General features: G+C 45.7%; 1 protein-coding gene across 1 annotated transcript in view; it reads left to right on the forward strand.

The window, feature by feature from the left end:
* LOC134458674 (mucin-2-like) overlaps window positions 1-21599 on the forward strand; it is a 38102-nt gene that overhangs the window by 7825 nt on the left and 8678 nt on the right. Inside the window, exons 3-16 of the mRNA XM_063211107.1 lie at window positions 99-1442; window positions 1743-2096; window positions 2888-2965; window positions 3886-3954; window positions 4703-6355; window positions 7702-7992; window positions 8780-8919; window positions 9171-9232; window positions 10347-10492; window positions 10833-10880; window positions 15669-16529; window positions 17205-18137; window positions 18558-18772; window positions 18955-19016. Coding sequence (XP_063067177.1) covers window positions 99-1442; window positions 1743-2096; window positions 2888-2965; window positions 3886-3954; window positions 4703-6355; window positions 7702-7992; window positions 8780-8919; window positions 9171-9232; window positions 10347-10492; window positions 10833-10880; window positions 15669-16529; window positions 17205-18137; window positions 18558-18772; window positions 18955-19016 — 6256 coding nt within the window. The remainder of the gene's footprint in view (window positions 1-98; window positions 1443-1742; window positions 2097-2887; window positions 2966-3885; window positions 3955-4702; window positions 6356-7701; window positions 7993-8779; window positions 8920-9170; window positions 9233-10346; window positions 10493-10832; window positions 10881-15668; window positions 16530-17204; window positions 18138-18557; window positions 18773-18954; window positions 19017-21599) is intronic.

Consider the following 21599-nt stretch of genomic DNA (forward strand, 5'->3'; position numbering starts at 1 on the left):
GTAGAACCTTAGCCTTTCTTTTGATTCCATAAAGGAACCAAATTTCGGTGCCCAGTCCTAAGTGTGTGTGTGTGTGTGTGTGTGTGCGTGTGTTCCAGCAACGTCAGCAGCCTTCACCGACTTCACAACTGATTTCACATCACCATATACGGACGCCTCAGCAACACCTGAAGTCACGGCTACAGACGTCACGGCAACACCTGAAGTGACATCATCGGTTACAGATATCTCCTTGTCAGCAGCAACAGACATCACATCAACAGCTGAAGCCACAGGTACGCCTGACGCCACGTCACCAGTTACAGAAGCAACAGCTGACGCTACGTCACCAGTTACAGAAGCAACACCAGACGCCACATCACCAGTTACAGAAGCAACACCTGATGCCACCTCACCAGTCACAGAAGCAACACCTGACGCCACGTCGCCGGTCACAGAAGCGACACCTGATGCTACGTCACCAGTCACAGAAGTAACACCTGACGCCACGTCACCGATTACAGAAGCAACACCTGACGCCACGTCACCGGTCACAGAAGCAACAGCTGACGCTACGTCACCAGTCACAGAAGCAACACCTGATGCCACGTCACCATTTACAGAAGTAACACCTGACGCCACATCACCAGTCACAGAAGTGACACCTGACGCCACGTCACCGGTCACAGAAGCGACACCTGACGCTACGTCACCGGTCACAGAAGCAACACCTGATGCTACGTCACCAGTTACAGAAGCAACACCAGACGCCACGTCACCGATTACAGACGCAACACCTGATGCCACGTCACCATTTACAGAAGTAACACCTGACGCCACGTCACCGGTCACAGAAGCAACACCTGACGCCACGTCACCGGTTACAGAAGCAACACCTGACGCCACGTCACCAGTCACAGAAGCAACACCTGACGCCACGTCACCGGTCACAGAAGCAACACCTGACGCTACGTCACCGGTCACAGAAGCGACACCTGATGCTACGTCACCAGTTACAGAAGCAACACCTGACGCCACGTCACCGATTACAGAAGCAACACCTGATGCCACGTCACCGGTTACAGAAGCAACACCTGACGCCACGTCACCGGTTACAGAAGCAACACCTGATGCCACGTCACCGGTTACAGATGCAACACCAGACGCCACGTCACCAGTCACAGAAGCAACACCTGACGCCACATCACCGGTCACAGAAGCAACACCTGACGCCACGTCATCGGTTACAGAAGCAACACCAGACGCCACGTCACCGGTTACAGAAGCAACACCAGACGCCACGTCACCGGTTACAGAAGCAACACCTGACGCCACGTCATCGGTTACAGAAGCAACAGCTGACGCCACGTCATCGGTTACAGAAGCGACCCCTGGCGCTACGTCACCGGTTACAGAAGCAACACCTGATACTCCTTCTACTGCACTCACCAACCCAACATCAGGTAATTAAGTACTGTATGTCTGACTTTGGTCCAAGTGTCTATTTACAATTACACTATGTACAGTTTTAAGTTTAGCGATTCAAGCTAATTAGCCATATTATCACCATAAAAATACAGTTGCAAGGAATATTCACGTTCAACAACACAACATGACACCACAACAACTACAGTAGACAACACAGACTTGCAAACCTGACTGTTATTGATGACATATGTATAATAACCCACACCCTGTCTACCTGTAAACATGACTGATACATCTACTCGTAATAATGACTGCTTCTCTGCTTTCAACATCAGCTGCAACCTTCCAAACATCAGGTTCTTCAGTCTCAACCCTCCTGCCCACTGATGCCCCCACATTCTCAACCACACCTCCTGATGCCCCCACATTCTCCACCACACCTCCTGATGCACCCACATTCTCAACCACATCTCCTGATGCCTCCTCCACATCCGACCCAACATTCCAAACATCAGATGCAACTCTCCCACCTGAGTCACCGTCCACATCAACTACAACCATTTCAACATCTGGCCCAACTCTACAAACATTTGGTGCAACTCTCCAAACACCAGGCCCCACACTACAAACATCTGGAGTCGACACGTCAGCTCCAACCTTCTCAACCGACACAGCAGCACCCACACAAGGTTCCTCATTAGCAAGTCCACTTTAGCAACACTCACACAAGGTCCAACACTAGCCGAGTCTACTTTAGCAATACCTACACAAGGTCCAAGATTAGCTGAGTTCACTATGAACATCACTCACATCACAAGGGCCAACACTAGCCAAGTTGACTTTAGCATCACAAGGTCAATAGCTGAGTCGACTCTAGCATCACCCTACTTGTAGGGAAGGGTTCAAAACTAGGGGAGACAACAACTTTAGCACGACAGGTTCACTAGCCAAGTCAATTTTAGCAGCATTCATATCAGGTTCAAGACTACCCAAGTCGAATGTAACATTCCCCACACAAGGCTGGATGTTAGTGTGTGAATGTTGGCATCACAAGGCTCTACACTGACCAAGTCAGACGAATTTAGCTCATCAGATTCACTAGCCAAGTAAACTTTAGCAGCATCCATATCAGGTGAATATCAAGACTAGCTGTCTGTAACACCTGAATCACCTACACCAGGTTCAAACCTTAGCTCAAATACTGTTACACCTGGTCAAACACGAACCAAGTTACTTGCTGTCACTCCTACTGATCTGGTTCATCATTAACCCAGACATCTGTCTCATCTCATGCACTAGGCCCCACTTCAGCTGGATCCCCTCCATCAACTGGTACTGACCTTACCACAGGAACTGATAAACTCACTAGAGTAATATAGAGCCCATAGGTGTCATTACGTTAACAAAAAAGAGTACTTACAGCTCTTCTATTAGAGGATTTCATCATTAACCCAGACATTTGTTTTATCTCATGCACTAGGCCCCACATCAGCTGCATCCCCTTCATCAGCTGGCACTGAGCTGACCACGGCTGGAGCACCTCTTGCCAGCAGCACAGGTACGCTATATCCTGCTAGGATCAGAGAAAACAAAAGGAGGCAAAGGGGTCATTTGTCCCAGACCCAGCGAGAGGGCCCCCTCAGACTTGGTCCTTATTATGTTGTATGCATTGGGTGGGGTTGGGGGTCCTTTTTGATGACTTTTTCTTGGGCCTGACCAAAGATGTCAGGGGGTCTGAGCAGGATGCTTATATTTGAAAGGGGCGATATGTGGGATTAAAAGTTTAATAAATCACTTTCCCGAGTCAGCCGATGCGTATTTGAGTCAATAGTAAGTGAATGATGACTCTCGTGACCACTTTCACAGTCTGCTGTCAGAGAAGCCTAAATGTAACTTTTCACAGAGCAACCCGAATGAGTGTCGTGGGAAACACTTCTCATATGAAGAATTTGCTTTATATACCGCCAGATACATGCTGCTGGTATTTGGTGATGAAAAACATTCTCACAGTGAGCTTAGTTAAACAGCTTTTTTTTCATGACGGTTTTGAGACGATTTTGAGACAGGCATGCCACAGGCACCAGGCTGGTATTTAGCTCGTATATTTCTAGCTCTAACTCGCAATACTCTTTAGCTAGCTGGTATATGTTTAGCTCTTGCTAAGTGCTTAAAGAAAAAAATAGCGGTGGCATCATGGTTATGTAGTTGGTCTGGGGATCAGATGGCTGTAGGATCAAATATCTGGATTACGTACTCAACTTGTATCAGGTTCAGCATTAACACCTTAGCGCGGAGCCATTGTTACAACCTTACTGTCACCAAAGTTGTAATAACCAAGTCTTAATCTGTTACTTAAATGTATTAGCAATTTTGTTATGATGTAGTTGAGTATTTTCAGCAATGAGTGAACAGGCCCGCCGGCAGGCTCATCTACATAAAGAGGCTTAACGCATACACCTGTTTCACCTCATACACCAGGCCCCACCTCACCTGCATCAGTTGGCACTGAACAGACCACGACTGGACTGCCGTCTGCTGTTAGCACAGGTATCATACACATACACCAATTTACATTGGCATCTGTTAGCACAGGTAGGCTATCGTACATACACCATGTAACATTGGTATGTGTTAGCAAAGGTACGCTAACAACACAGCTTAGCATTGGCAATGTTTAGCTCTTGCTAAACATCGCTGTTTCTCTCACACTAAACCTCCACCTCTTAGCATTGACAGTTATTAGTGCATATATTGCCCTTACAACACAGTTTACACCACCATTTAATCCCTGCTAGTAGTACATTTATTGAAGTATATTTAAGACCCTATTTAGCTCTTGCGAGGAGCACTGTTACAGGTACCTTCACTCAAATGTTTTTTTTTTAGAAGGATAAGTATTAAAATGTAGGTCTTGCTAGGATTTGCAAGGAGGAATGTTGTGTTTTAAACACAACTTGTTTTTTTTTTAATGTACACAATGCCTCAAACTCAGCTCTTTTTAGCTGCACAAGTATAGTTTAAACTATACTGTTTTTTTAATCACCATTGGATAATGTGCTTTCAATACAACTGTCATTCATTTGATTTTTGTCAAGTCTTCTTAGACTCTGCATCAAAATAACTCTCACACACACATTCCAAAATCCAGTCACAACAGGTCCAACCTCATCTCCACCTTCATCTGTCTCAGTCACACCTCCACCATCGCCTGCATCTACACCACCAGCCACATCTACACCACCACCCACATCATCTCCACCTAAATCTACACCTACATCTCTGTCACAAACTGCAGGCCCACCCTCATCTCCACCTTCATCTGTGTCAGACACAATTCCACCATCCACACCTGAATTTACAGCTACATCTCTCCCACAAGCAACAGGCTGTACCCCAGGTCTTACCTCATCTCCTTCTCCACCTCGTTCATCCTCTTCTCCACCTCCATCCTCACCCACACCTTCATCTGTCCCAGCCACACCTCAACCATCAACACCTCCATCAGCAGCTGAATTTACTGCTACATCCCTGCCACAACCCACAGGCTCTACACCAGGTTCATCCTCATCTCCACCTTCACCTGTCTCACTCACACCTCCACCATCACCTCCATCTATACCTCCACCCACATTGTCACCGCTTGAATTTACAGCTGCATCTCTGTCACAACCTACAGGTCCACCCTCACCTCCACCCTCATCTGTGTCAGTCACACCTCCACCATCTACACCTCCAGCAACACCACCACCCACATCTGAATCTACAGCTCCATCCCTACCACAACCCACAGTTGCTACGTCAGGTCCATCCTCATCCTCTTCTCCAGCCCCATCCTCACCCACACCCACAGCAGCACTGTCTGCATCATCACTGTCTCCATCTGCCACACCTACACCTCCATCTACACCACCACCTACACCTGATTCGGCAGCTACATCCCTTTTGCAACCGACAGGTGCCACGTCAGGTCCACCTTCACTTCCACCTTCATCTGTGTCAGTCACACCTGCACCACCCACACCTGTATCTACACCACCTGAATCTACAGCTCCATCCCAGCCACAACTAACAGGTGCTACGTCAGGTCTTACCTCATCTCCTTCTCCACCTCGTTCATCCTCTTCTCCACCTCCATCCTCACCTCCACCTTCATCTGTCCCAGCCACACCTCAACCATCAACACCTCCATCAGCAGCTGAATTTACTGCTACATCCCTGCCACAACCCACAGGCTCTACGCCAGGCTCATCCTCATCTCCACCTTCACCTGTCTCACTTACACCTCCACCATCACCTCCATCTACACCTCCACCCACATCTACACCACCTAAATCTATAGCTGCATCTCTGTCACAACCTACAGGTCTACCCTCACCTCCACCGTCATCTGTCCCAGTCACACCTCCACCATCATCACCCACATCGTCACCACCACCCACATCTACGCCACCTGAATCTACAACTGGTCCAACCTCATCTCCACCTTCGTCTGTCTCACTTACACTTCCAACGTCACCTCCATCTATACCTCCACCCACATCATCACCACCTGAATTTACAGCTTCATCACTGCCTCAACCCACAGGCGCTACGTCAGGTCCACCCTCACCTCCACCTTCCTCTGTGTCAGTTACACCTCGTCCGTCTACATCTCTACCCACACCTGAATCTGCAGCTACATCCCCGCCACAAACAACAGGTGCTACGTCAGGTCCTACCTCCTATTCTCCACCTCGTTCATCCTCTTCTCCACCTTTATCTTCACCTCCACCTTCAGCAGCACAGCCTGCATCATCATCATCTCCATTAGTCACACCGACATCTCAGCCACCACCTACACCATCAGCTACACCCACATCTCAGCCACAATCTACAGCATCAGGCTCCACCGCGCCCCTACCTAGTTCATCATTGGCCCCAGCTGCACCACCTCCATCCTCCACACCAGGTTTTCACAACACCATCTCCATTACAGTCTGCACCTATTATTTCACCACCCCATTTACCAACTACATCCCCATACACAGTTTTTATCCGTGCCTCAACCACCACCCTCATTCACACCTATACACCTCACACCTGGTTCTGCCACATCTACAGCAACTACCAACTATTCCATTGCATACATCTTCCCCAATACCCCCCTCCTGCACATCTAATACACCTGGGTCAACCTTCATTCAACCACCCAAGTCATCTCTGCACCAGGTTTGATCTCAACTCAAACTCCTAAAACTTCCAGAAGTTTAAATGCTGGTTACAAGGCTGACGCCATTACTATTTTGGTAGCAATTGCTAGTGCTTAATCATTCAGAAGGTCTACGACACTAGCAGACCGGACATTCTGTGGGAGCACGACAAATGTGAGTAATAGGTAATAAGGTGGTAATAATCAGTCCATCCCCTAAGTCAAAGACCTGAATCACCTAAATGAGGTACACCTTTAACCCTCTGAGGTCTAAGGCTTTTCAGAGGCTTTTAGGCTGCTTGCACCACCCTAACATTTTCAAGTATTTTCATTTCATATATATATATATATTTGGGACCTGGAAGGTCTGAGGTTTCTAATGGTGTGACTTATATGTTTCAATGACAAAAACTCACAGAGTTACAGATTTGTTTTTGGAGACACATTGCCCTCTGAAGGGCACTCTGACCTCAGAGGGTTAACTGCCAGTTGCATTAACCTATTTCAAGGTTAACATCGGAATCAGCTGCATTAAAATGACCCAGTCTGTGGTGGTGCTGTTGGACAAGTCTTCAAAAAGTGTTTTGATAATAAGCTGTATCACACAGCTTAACCCTTTGAGGAGTAAGGCTTTTCCCCCAGTAGTTCTAGAATTTTACTTGAACATTCTACAGCTCACAATGAAATGTGAATGTTGAAAATCCAGCAAAGTCCTTGTGACATCATAGTCAGACCTCAAAATGTTTAACATTTGAATCACATATATATGGGATAATATCAATATTCATATCAGTCGATCCTCAATGTGATATGAGTCACAGTATTGATTCCATTGCAGCTATATTTGCTGGTTATTTTTGACATTGGCCTCGCTTGCATGAGACATTTAATTCAGAATTAACTCAATATAATTCTGAATAAAGCTTAATTCCGCTTTGAAAACGGCATGTAAACACCTCACAATTCGGAATTAAATGAAAGTTCAATGTAAACTCAATGGGACTATTGAATTCTGAATTATTAATTCTGAACTAAAAACGTCATGTAAACGTGGCCAGTATCATCAAGGCCCTACCTCCATTAACTATTCATGTCTGATGCTCCAGGTCCAACAGCTACTCCACCACCAACTCCACCCTCTACAACACCCTCAACCTCCATACAGCCACCATCAACCCCCCCAGCAACAGCCACCCCATCACCCACTCCACCCTCAACTCAAGGCCCAGTCTCCACTCAGCCGCCAGGACCAGGCTCAACCTCTACCCAGCCACCCACAACACCTTCAACTCAGGGCCCAATCTCCACTCAGCCATCCTCAACTACATCCTCAGCACCAGCCTCCACCCAGGCACCTACCCAGCCAACCACAACACCGCTACCACCCCCAGTACCAGGTCCACCCTCCACACACTCCCTTCACTACACTCATGCAACTTCATCACCCTCCACACAAAGCCTAATCTTTGTACAGCCACACTACCCCTCTAATACATTACTCACCAAGCCTAGCGCAAGGATATACCTTCACACAGTCAACCTTAGCACAAGGATACACCTCCACATCCATCTTCATCACCCACAAGACAAAGCCCAAACTCCACCCAGCCACCTACCCTACCAACACAAGATATACACACTCCATACACTCTACCTCAGCACCTATAGTGTGAGGTCCAACTACACACACTCCACAGCACCTGTAGTGTAAGGTCCAGCTACACACCGTGTACCACGGCACCTGTAGTGTAAGGTCCAACTGCACATGGTCTACCACAGCACTCGCCATTTAAGGTCCAATTCCACACACTCCATGAACTTGTAATGTAAGGTCCAACTGCACAAGGTCAACCACAACAATGTACAGTAAGGTCCAACTTCCCTCAGTCAACCACACCACATGGATATACCGTCATCCACTCCACCACAGCATCTGTAGTGTAAGATCCAGCCGCATACACTCTACGCACAGCACCCACCATGTCAGGTCCATCTTCCCTTAGTCATTAGGTCCAATGATATACCTCAATTCAGTCAACCTGTGCACCCACAAGGCAAAGCCCATTAGTCCCATCAGCTAGTTTGAAACGTACATGTAATCTGATTGGATAGTTTGAAATACATCCGTTAGCTGATTTGCTAGTTTGAAATCGTACATGTCTGATTGGCTATTTCCTCTTACAGTTACCACCCAAACGACTGCGTCCACAGCCGCCCCAGCTATAGTGACGCTGACGCTCACACTACAACAAGAATTCACTGCCGACCTCGCTAACCCCGCGTCAGCCGCCTTCCAAAGCCTTGCTCAGGACACCAAGAACCAGGTATTTACACACGTATTTGGAGGAAGAAGGGCAGGCGGAGGAGAGTATACACACCAATGTGCGTAGTTTTTCTGAGGTGCTGGCCCAACTTCTGCATTCTAACATCCAAGAAAATAAACAATATGCTACACACTCTCCTCCGCATTTCATACATAAAAGCAATTAAACGTTCTATACAGTAATGTAAGATGTTATAATAATAATAGTAATCATAATATTATTAATATAATTTAAATATTCTTTTCCCTCAGTTGGAGCCCATTTTCAGAGCTGCCTATCAGGGATTCCTTGCTCTGATAGTTAAAGGTTTTAGGTAAGTCCACAGATGCACACACCCTCACCAAACAGAGTTGAGGAATGTAGCCACACCCCTGTTGGATTTCATTTTTACATTTCATTACAGTACATTATATTTGGCAGACACTTTTAACCAAAGCGACTTACAATCGAGGACATAATCATAGCATACATCACTTGGAGATACAGCGTGCACGGGGTTAGTTTTGTTAAAATGTATTTAAAGGATAACTTCAGCCAATTTCAATATGCTGTCGTATTGATCACGCTACCCTTGACTTCTCAGTACCCCGTGATGCTGCATTTTTCACTCAGCCCTTTCTGAAATCTGAGCTATTCTAATGGGGGCAGATTTTGTTTACATTGAACACTTTCTTAACATAGGCCTACTCCAAATATTATCCCACAAGGTATTGCTGTTTGCTAGTTGTCTGCTGATGTTGCATAACCTTTTGGATGTTATTGGGAATAAATCAAGATGTTTTTTTGAAATGTAAACAAACACCTGCCCCCATTACAATGACCAGGATCTCGGAAAAGTTTGAAGGAGAAAGAAATCACAGGTACTGACAAGTCCAGGGTAGTGTGAGCATTACAACTGCATGTCGAAATTGGCTGAAGTTATCCTTTAAATACATTAGGGCAGGGCAAAGAAGTGTACACAAACACATGCCCACCCTACATACCCAACGCACAACATGCCTTAGCGTCTTCCACGGGTCTGGGCCAGCTCCGACATCAATAGGTAAATAGGCAAGAATCTTTACTTGCCTCTTGAAGGTTGGGAGAGATTATCCTAGACTTGTTGTTTCTAGTAGTGTTTTCCACCACTGAGGAACAACGTAATTGTTCACTAGTAGTCTTGACTGAACTAACATGGTCTTCACATGCCTACCAGAATTGTATGATCGATAACAGACAGTTTCTTGTCCACTTTGTTTTTAAGTTTCTGTGTGTGTGTGTGTGTGTGTGTGTGTGTGTGTGTGTGTGTGTGTGTGTGTGTGTGTGTGTGTGTGTGTGTGTGTGTGTGTGTGTGTGTGTGTGTGTGTGTGTGTGTGTGTGTGTGTGTGTGTGTGTGTGTGTGTGTGTGTGTGTGCACGCGTGCGTGCGTGCGTGCGTGTGTATATCAGGTCTGGATCTGTCATTGCGGACACAGAACTGAGTTTCAGTTCCGCGTCGTCAGCTCCCAGCACTTCCAGCATTAGCAATACAACAGAGGAAGCCATCGCTGGCGGCAACCTGACACTAAACATTAGCTCAGTTAGTGTGAAAGCAGGTACCATTAGACACACACAGACACACACACACACAAAGAGGCACACACACAAAAACACACCCGTACACACGCACACACGCACACAGGCACACAGGCGTGCACGCGCACACACACACACACACACACACACACACACACACACACACACACACACACACACACACACACACACACACACACACACACACACACACACACACACACACACACACACACACAAACTGTGCATAAGAAGAGCACAAGTCTGCATTGTCACTTTGAAATATTGTTTTTTTTTCTATATTTTTTTCTTTTAATTTTGTTACTGTATATTGAATTTCTCCCATTGTCCCTCCTCCAGGTGCACTCCCTACCACCACCCAGTCAACCCCAGCCTCCTCCACTCAAGGTAAGGTACAGTTTACACTTATAGACTAGAAGCATTTCCAGAAAAAGGCCCTTTATAAGGGTGTTAGAAGCATTTTTTAGTAAAAGTTGGGAACCTAGTTTTCTAAGACAATTAGAGTACCCTGAATTCAGCTAGCCTGGTTCCCAAGCTGAATTTTGAGTTTTCGACCATGAAATGGGCAAAAAACAAGATGGCCGCCGAAATTCTTGATTTTGGGCAGAATACGTTAGAAAGTATCACTTCTCCATGTAAATAAATGTGCAATGCTCACATATTTGCATTTAAGATGTATTCCTACACTTACACAAAGGCAAAATGTCATGGCAAAAAGATAAAAATTACTATAATTATGCCTTTTTATAATGTGATATCCTTGTAAACTGGCATTCAATAGCAATAGCCTCCGTAAAGCACATTATCATACACAATTGTCATTCAATAAGATTTGTAAAGAAAAAGAGAGAGAAAGAAGGTAGTATTATCTAAAAAAACTAAATATTGGAACATGAATATGTCCCCGGTTCTTTGAAGGAGATGAGTGAGCCATCTCTATGGGAGCACACTCTCAGCTGTACGATTAGCTGAAGACCTTTGCAATCACGCCAAAGGTCCAATCAACTGCGTCGTGGGCGGGATGTCCACTTTCTCAAAACCAAAAATAAGCCACTTTGATGCCAAACCTCTCTTCGGCTGTCGGCAACAAGGGTGTCTTGAGAGATGGCTCACTCATCTCCTTCAGAGAACCGGGGACATATTCATGTCCTAATGTTCTCTTTCAGTCGAATCATTCGCATATCTATGGGAGAGTTACAATCACTCCCGATTGCTGGTCCAAACTAGGCAGAACTCCAAGAGCCTCCTGTAAGGATAGCGTTCCTATCACCCTACAGACAATCAGTGGTCGTGCACAGAACCCTATGTTCCTGTGGCAATGTGGTCACATCTAGCCGGTAGAACCGGACAAAGGTGGTGGGGTTGGCCCAACCAGCCGCTCTGCACACGTCTGAAACTGCTGCACCCTTGAAGAGAGGACAAGATGTAGAGACTGCACTGGTAAAGTGAGCCCTAATCTGAGCCGGGGGTTGGCGACCTTTGGACTCATATGCCAGGGCAATGGTTTGAACCAACCATTTGGAGACCTCTATTTTAAAACTGTGAGCCCTGTAGAGGGCTTGATGAAGCACACAAACCGCTGCTCAGTGTTCCTAAAAGAGTGAGTCCTGTTCATGTACATGCGTAAAGCGTGCACAGGGCACAAGTTGTGTTGTCCACTCTCTTCCACGGATCTGAAAGGTGTTGTGCAAAAGCAGTTTGGAGAGACCCCTCTTGGAGGGGCTCGAAAGGGGCCCCACACATAGCCTCCAGTACTAGAGAGATATCCCAGATGACGTAGCACGGGGCGTAAGTATCTAGTGGATGGGCACTCAGAGTGTTGGAACTGAATCCTACATGGCACAATGAAATCGCTGCAAAGTAGACTTAAATGGTAAAGCATTGTCTCCCCCCAATAAGTCTTGTAGAAAGGACAACACCATCGGTACAGAACACTGAGAAGTTGTCTTGTTGCGTTGGTCACAGTAGCGTTCAAAGACAGACCACTTCAGGTTATACAGTGTCCCAGTAGATTGGGCCCTGGCCCCTTGAATTGTCCTGATAACGTTATCCAGAAAACCGGTTAGGTTCAAATGTTCCCTTGCCAGACTCATAGGGCCAGGTGGCCCCTGGGCTGGGGGATGTCCTCCTGGTCCGGTGCTAGACTCGAACCTGCAGGAGAGGGGAAAGTAGCAGGAGGGGCTGAAGCCCCTACGCTCTCAGCTGAGGCCCCTGAGCCCCGTGGGTTAAGGTTGGACAAACCCTGAGAAATCTCACCTCCTTGCAGGAGGGGAAAAAGGGAGGCGTCAGACGAAGGCGCTCGTGGTGTATTATACAGGACTTTTGGAGTCTACAAGCGCGCCATGAATGGTGACGGGGTGCGCTTTTGTGCCAAGTGCAATGGCCTGCGGTGATGGCCAAGGGGCTCCGAGGCAGCTGCTCGAACTGGGGAAGCCACATCAGCCACTAGGGTGGTGGTCAGTCCCTGCTGTATGAGATTCTCTGTGGTGGCAGGGAGTTGGGATAAAAAGTCGTCAACCTTAGGCGGGAGATCGAAGCACTTTGCCAGGGGGGAGTCAGAGTCTGACTCCACTGAAATGCGTTGCCAGTAGTCGACCGTAGTCAAGAGAACAAAGAGACAGAGCAGGCTAGAACTAGTCAAGGTCTCGTAACTCGTGTCGTTCAGGGTACTCGTGACCTCAGTCAGGAGATGTGCGTCCAAGGAACTGGGTACGCACAAATGTGTGTAAAGAACTTTTACTCCGTATTGTTTCTAATCTGCGATGAGTAGGTTCCGTCATTGTGAAGTTTCTTGCTGCCATGGAGGACACTGTACATTTCATATGTTTGATCTGCAATGTGTGATCTCAGGTTAAAATAGAGTGTCCACCTACACAAAGCTGAGGCTGTCTCGGTGATCGCAATGATGCTCTTTTATTGCCTGTGACATTTACCCACTTCATAGCCTGATCAGAATCTGGCTAAACTTGTATGTTCCTGTCCAAAATGTGAAGATATGACAATGCATTTGTATTCAAAGTATCAAAATGTGTGCAAAACATGCGCAGTAGCGCATAGTAGGACTATTGGCAAATACAACGCAGCAGTCTGTTGTTCCTTTGATGACAGTGACTGATTGAACACTGACCAAGAAGTCTTCATGTCTAAGTTTTGACAGTGCAAGAAGAAAGCTAGGTCCGTGGCCTTTGCTTGTTTAGCATACTTATGCTCCTCTCCAGATTTTCCAAAGCATGATTCAGCAATGGGTGCTGAAAAAGTTGGTTTGAATGTCCTAGGAGTAAGCTTAATCCTGAGAGGATGTAGTTCCATCAGGGCATTTGGCACATTTAATGTAGGGCCTATGTCTAGTGGACACCTCATATCTTTAACAGAATCATCAATTGGTTGGCCTCTCTGCCATGCTGCCATTTGTGTTGCATGGGAAGTATTCTTCATCAAGTGTTTCATCCAGGATGTCAATGTTATCACATGTGTAGTGGATGAATTTATCTGCCGCAATGTTTGTTGGAATAATGGCACCACTCTCATGGTTCAGTGTTTTTAGTGTGCTCTCAGCTAAGGAGGATCTGGACTTGGAGGACCTGGTTGTAACTCAGACAATGACCTGCCAGGTTGAATTGTCGTATTAGGTATTTTACCCAATAGCTTGATGAAGAGTACAAGCAAGACCGACATGTTTCGGAGTCCATTTTTTGCCATCACTGACACAATAAACAAGGACTTAAGCCTCATTCAGAACTGTACTTTGAGCAAGTTTTTCCTGGCTACCAATTCCATCATCTTCAAGAGATGTCTGGCCACTAACAATCAGGCTGAGTAGCATGTATAGACTATCTCAAATGTATGCAATAGTATCTTATAAAATATGTAAAATATGTCTGAACATTTTTCAAAATGACACAAAATAACTTATGTTATATGTAATATCATGGTGTCATCTAGCGATTTCTGGACAGTTTTCAGAGAGCTAATAGCAACTTTAAGTGATTTTTTGGAAACACTAAATACTGCACATCATGCTAAGTATTTCTAAAATACTTATATCAATTGTCTTATCCATATAAACACACATAGGCTACAAATATCTTATTAGAAAAGCTTAATATTTGAAACGTTTAGGCTAACACCTACAATATTAGCATTATTAGCATTCTAGAAGCTATTTTATACTTTTTAAAATCCTCTATAGTAGATACATTCATCAAGAAACATTATTGGGACACAAAATGTTAGAAAAGAGTATTTATTTCTAAGTACAGCAATACCTGGTAAAAATGCTCTGTCAAAAATAGCGTATTTTGGCAGCCATTTTGTTTTTCAAATTTAACTGTCAAAACCTCAAAATCCAGCTTGGGAACCAGTCTAGTTGAATTCAGCACACTTAAATTATGTTAAGTACATAGGTTCCCAACTTTTACTAAAAAATGCTTCTAACATTCACAAATATGAAAAATGTGTCTAGACTATTAGCTGACACTTTTGTCGAAAGCAATTTACAGTTATTTTAAGTACAGGGTATTGGTTACAGTCCCTGAAGCACTCTGGTGCGGGCTTATGGTTGGTGCATTGATTGAGGGCACCTCAGCCATGGAGTGAGATAGAGAGTGGAAGGGTGAGATTTGAACCTGTAACCCTCTGATCTATCTAACCATCTCCTTAACCATTGGGCCACGGCTGCCCATAAACTAAAATAACCCTACTTGGCATATGCACTTACTGGTCTGTATATTATTGTAGTATATATTCAACTCAAGTTACAACTTCAATACAATCAACCTATACCCAGCATACAGCCTCAATACAACCAGCTTCAGCACCACGTCCAACTTCAATACAATCACCCTCAACACCACACCGAATGTTATGCTAATGAGCTATGATGCTCTTTGGAGACAGCTACCATGGCCATTTGGACTGTCAGAATGATTGCATTCTGCTTTTAACAGTCCTACTCTGTCGCTTTTACTGCCAATGACACTTGCTATGAAGACAGTCCAAAAAGTCTTTGTAGCCTTTGTCTCTTCTGGTGTGTTTGCATGGTTAGAAAGCAGGCCAGTAATGGAACACAGGCCAGTGAGATTAAAGAGAGAATAAACATTAGAGAATGAATTGTATTGTCATTGATGTCTGCCCTGACTATGCCTTAGCCTTTCATGTTCTCGTCTCTTACTCCAGGTTCAACCCAAGGCTCCACCATAGTTCAAACCCCCACTGCATCTGTCGCACCAGAATCCCCCACAGCCTCTGCTGCACCAGGGTCGACCGCATCCCAAACAGCTCCTGGATCTACCGCGTCTCAAACTGCTCCCGGATCCACCGTGTCTCAAACTGCTCCCGGGTCCACCGCACACACGTCACCACCGGCTACAGTGTCCACTCTGAATCCATCAACACCCTCAGCTGGTCCCACCTTAAATCCATCGACACCCACACACACTCCAGACTCCACCTTTAATCTGTCCACACATACACCAGGGTCCACCGGTAATCCATCATCTCCGTCCGCTGGTCCCACTTTGACTCCTTTGGCTGGTTCCACCTTAACTCCATCTTCGCCAGCTCCAGGGTCCACCTTAAATCCATCCACACATACTCCAGGGTCCACCGTGAATCCATCATCTCCGTCAGCTGGTCCTACCTTGACTCCTTTGACTGGGTCCACCGTAAATCTGTCTCCAGGGTCCACTTTAATTCCATCCACACACTCTCCGGGGTCCACCTTAATTCCATCCACACACTCTCCAGGGTCCACCTTAAATCCATCAACACCCTCAGCTGGTCCCACTTTGACTCCGTCGACAGGGTCCACCGTAAATCTATCCACAAATACTCCTGGCTCCACAGTAAATCCGTCCACACACACTCCAGGGTCCACCTTAAATCCATCCACACATAGCCCCGGTTCTACCTTGAATCCATCAACACACTCTCCAGGGTTCACCTTTAATCCATCCTCCCCGTCAGCTGGTCCAACTGTGAGTGCTTCTCCAACGGGTCCGACTGTGAGTTCGGCTCCAGCTGCGTCTCCTTCATCAGGTATGAACCTATGAATAACATTTAATTTTCTTAACCCATTAACCCATTAAATGCACTCCGTTTCACCAGTGGAACATAATAATAGTCGCTGAAAATATTTTAGCCTCTAGTAATGCATTACGACTTGGTCATTGGCTAACAACAAGTTTATAACGTTTTGTCTTAATGGGTTAAGACATCTGTTATAAATGGACTGTTAGCAGAATGCCAATGACCAAGTCGTAATGCATTACTAAAGACCATGTGCAATGTCATAGCAATGTAGCAATGTTTTCAGCGACTATTACAGCATTCCACTGTTGGAGCGCCGTGCATTACAGGGGTACTCTCACAGTGTCAGTGTCATGAGGTTTCGCCTATGAATAACACTTACGCCCTTGAGCAAGGCACATAACCCCATAATTGCTCAAGGGACTGTAACGAACACCCTGTGCCTGAATAACTTTATGTAGCTTTGACTAAATAAATGTCACATTGTATTGCTAAGTGTAATGTGATGTCAACTAATGTGATGTCCATTTGCTCCCCCTAAAGAATCATTCAACCCTCAACAGACTTGTGAAGATGATTGTTGGATATTAACTTTGAAAATGTAGTAGAATGTGGCTTTAACATGTCCTAACGTGTTCCTTTCTGTTCTCATGGGCACTCTGAAACAATGTCTACATTCTTCAGTGTCAGCCCCACATCAATCCACACTGGATATCTCAACACCTGATTCTCCATCCACAGTTGAATTATCAACATTGATACCTCCATCTACACTCCATATGACCACATCTGAACTGCCATCCACAATTACTGTATCAACACCTGAGTCTCCGTCCACAATTCACATGTCATCCACTGCTACACCCATCTCATCACTACCACCATCCACGGCCCCAGCGTCCACCAAATACATGCAGTCCTCCTCCTCCATGTCTCCACCCCCATCATCTCTGTCTCCATCTTCACCTCCACCACACTCCACCCCAGATGCTACGTCAGGCCTGGCCATATCAACAGCTCCACCTCCATCAGCCCCCGTCACATCTCCTCCACCATCATCCACATCGTTTTCCGAATCTACACCTACAGCCACATCCACCCTGCCTCAGCCTACGTCAGGTCAAACATCACCTCAACATTCATCAGCATTCGTCACATCACCATCACCATCATCATCATCATCATCACATTCACCCACATCATCCTCATCATCTCCAGATGCATCGCCTTCAGCAGCTACTACGTCATCTCTGCCACATCCCACATCAGCTGCTGCATCAGCAGCTCCAACCACACCTCCACCATCCACTCATCCACCTACAGCGCCCGAAACAAGTTCAGCCTCCACACAAGGTTCAACCTCCACCCATCTTGCAACTTCTCCGTCCTCCACACATGCTCCAACCTCTGAAGAGTCACCTTCTCCATCCTCCACACACAGTCCAACCTCGACCCAGCTTCCTACTGTACCATCAACACATTCTCCAACCGCCACCCATGTGTCAACTTCTCCACCCTCAACACATGCTCCTACCTCAGTGCAAACACCCGCTCCACCTCCACCCACTACCCAACATTCCACAGCTACAGCCTTGCACTCCTCCTCCTTCTCTCCAGGTGCCACCAGACCACCTCCTTCTACATCTCATCATTCCACATCTATTCCAACTCCTACACCTCCTGCACCACCACCCACCTCCACATCTCTTCCATCTTCGACACAACCCTCATGATCTTAAATCATGTATCCCCACCACCCTATCTATCTATCTATCTATCTATCTATCTATCTATCTATCTATCTATCTATCTATCTATCTATCTATCTATCTATCTATCTATCTATCTATCTATCTATCTATCTATCTATCTATCTATCTATCTATCTATCTATCTGTCTCTCTCTCTCTCTCTCTCTCTCTATCTCTTTCTCTGTCTCTCTCTCTCTCTCTCTCTCTCTCTCTCTCTCTCTCAATCTATCTATCTATCTATCTCAATCTTTGACAGTAACACCTGACTCTGTCCTTACTTCCACAGCTACCACCCATTCGCCAGCGCCCACAGGAGCAACCAACCAATCACCTGCACCCACAACAGCAGGAACCACCCAATCAACTGTGACGACAGTAGCCACTAGCCAATCGACTGTCTCTGCTGCCCTGAGGCTGACTCTGGACCGGGTGTATAGCACCGACCTAGCCAACTCAGCATCCACCGCCTATCAGGAGCTAGAGCAACTTCTCAAGACACAGGTGTGTGTCTTTCTGTGTGTGTGTGTGTGTGTGTGTGTCTTTCTGTGTGTGTGTGTGTGTGTGTGTGTGTGTGTGTGTGTGTGTGTGTGTGTGTGTGTGTGCGTGCGTGCGTGTGCGTGTGTGTGTGTGTGTGGCATCAATCTCAACATAAACAAATTCATTTATTGTGTGTTTTGTTGCAGCTGGAGCCTGTTTTCCGAGCAGATTACACTACGTTCATCCGTTTAACTGTAATCAGCTTCAGGTGAGTGCCAAATGTACTATAAACTTATCTGTTTCAGTTAGCCTATTCTTTATGACTTTTAAACTCTGTTTTGCTTTATTTTTGTCTTGGTTTTTCAATCTGCTTATGTGTCTTGTTTTATTATTGCTTCTCTTCGTACAGTGTCCTTAAGTGTTTTCAAAGGCGCTTTTAAAGGGACACTCCACCCATTTTGCATTAGGCTTTCCATTGATTGACACCCAGTCATACTTTTGAATGGTCTTTCAAAAATCTCTCAATTCCCCCTGAGATTGGAGAAATCCACATTCATCTCTTAACACTTCCTATGTCAATGATGTAAAAATGGTCATTTTGCATCATCGACATAGGAAGTGTAAGAGAGGTGGATTTCTGCTGAGACTACAAGCCTTTTTCCCACCTTTTCAACCCCGCCCATAGGGGGTTGGACCTAATGCTCTAACAGACCTATCACAGATCAGTGTCCAAGTGCTTTTGAAATCACTGGCATTGAGGCTCCAGTAAGCAGTGTTGCCAGATTGGGCTGTTTCCCACCCAATTGGGCTGCTTGGGATGGCCGTCTGCGGGTAAAAATGGCATTTTACAGGAAAACTTGCCCAATCTTTCCCATCGATATCAATAGAATTGGGCGGGATTTAGTGCTTCCAGGCGGGTTTTGAGCATTTTTTGGGCTGGAAATCATCAGCCTTATCTGGCAACACTGCCAGTAAGTCACTGGCATAGCTGGAAAGGAGAAGCTGGAGCACACTGCAGCTTAGTTTTCAAGACTTTATTTTGTGCACACACCCGACCAACGTTTCGGTGTTGCTACACCTTCTTCAGAGTCAAATGATGGCAAGAGAGAGACACACATTTCAGGACTTGACATTCACAGGTGATCCCACTTGGTTTGGCTAAATTGGTCTCATCTCATTGCAGGTAATTGACCCCACCCCCCAACACCAGGACAAGATTGCAGACAATTAGACAGAGAGGCTTTGTGGAAAGGCATTTTGGATTCATACTCTAAATTCAGTGGAGCCTCAGGGCATAAATGAGGAACACAATATGTCTTGCTCTCTGTAACAAATTGTTCCAGCATCACGGCTGTGGTCTTCTAATAATTGTAGCTGTGGTTTTATTGACAATGTTCTTTGTGTATTGTTTTTTTCACTTTTTTATTTTGTTTTGGGAAGTTGGCAAGCTGTCTAATTGTCTACAATCTTGTCCTGGTGTTGGGGGGTGGGGTCAATTACCTGCAATGAGATCAGACCAATCAAGTCTTGAAATGTGTGTCTCTCTCTTGCTATCATTTGACTCTGAAGAAGGTGTAGCAACACAGAAACGTTGGTCGCGTGTGTGCACAAAATAAAGTCTTGAAAACTAAGCTGCAGTGTGCTCCAGCTTCTCCTTTCCAGTGATGTCTGTCCCACTGTGATGCACCTGCAAGCAGGGTTGCCAGATGAGGCTGATGATTTCCAGCCCAAAAAATGCTCAAAACCAGCCTAGAAGCTCAAAATCCGGGTTTTTCTGCTAAATGCCATTTTTACCCGCACACGACCATCCTAAGCAGCCCAATTGGGCGGGAAACAGCCCAATCTGGCAACACTGCCTGCAAGCTGAGGGAGGGATGATGCATAGAGTCCCAAATACCTGGGTGTGGCCTGTGGAACTTGAGCATTGCAGTGCATTATGGGGATTGTTGTCACAAATCCACAAGCACTAAAAAGTCATTTTCTGCCTTTTCTTGGCCAAGAAGGCACCAAATTAGAAATGTACGTTACTCTTCTACTATACATATGACCCACTTTCAGTAACATATTCATGTCTCCACCGGTGGAATGCCCCTTTAAATGACATGTATTACTATTATTATTTATTAAATGTCAATATATTATTACATTACAGTTAGTTGCCACTTTTTATCCAAAGCCACCTAAAGTTATTTTAGATACTGAGTATTGGTTACAGGCCCGTATTGGTTACAGACCCTGGAGCAATGTGGGGTTAGGTGCCTTGCTCAAGGGCACTTCAGCCATGGATGAAGGTGCTGGTAAGGGTGGGATTTGAACCTGCAACCCTATGATTTCGAGTCCAATGCTCTACTTATTGAGACATGGCTACCACAAGCTCTTCTATGTTACTGTTTGCTACTTTATTTTTGTGTTAAATGTGAATGTACTGTATGTAAATAGTGCCAACCCACACTATAACACATTGCAGTCGGTTAAACATAAAAAATGTAAAGTTGCCCTGCTGCCTGAAGTTTGTAAGTTAACTCAACTCGAGGCTTACTTCAACTCAAGGCTTTCTAAAGGCAAGGCAAAGGCAAGGGCAACTTACTATTTTTACGTTTAACTGGCTGCGATTTGTTGCAGTACACAGGCTCCAAGCCTGACACTCTAATCCGCCCCCTTGACCTCATCATAAGCCTACCAATGCCCCCCTTGACCTCATCATAAGCCTACCAATGCCCCCCTTGACCTCATCTTAAGCCTGCCAACGTCCCCTTATCTATCTATCTATCTATCTATCTATCTATCTATCTATCTATCTATCTATCTATCTATCTATCTATCTATCTATCTATCTATCTATCTATCTATC

Source organism: Engraulis encrasicolus, chromosome 1 (genome assembly GCF_034702125.1).
Source record: "Engraulis encrasicolus isolate BLACKSEA-1 chromosome 1, IST_EnEncr_1.0, whole genome shotgun sequence".
In the NCBI taxonomy this organism is placed as follows: domain Eukaryota; kingdom Metazoa; phylum Chordata; class Actinopteri; order Clupeiformes; family Engraulidae; genus Engraulis; species Engraulis encrasicolus.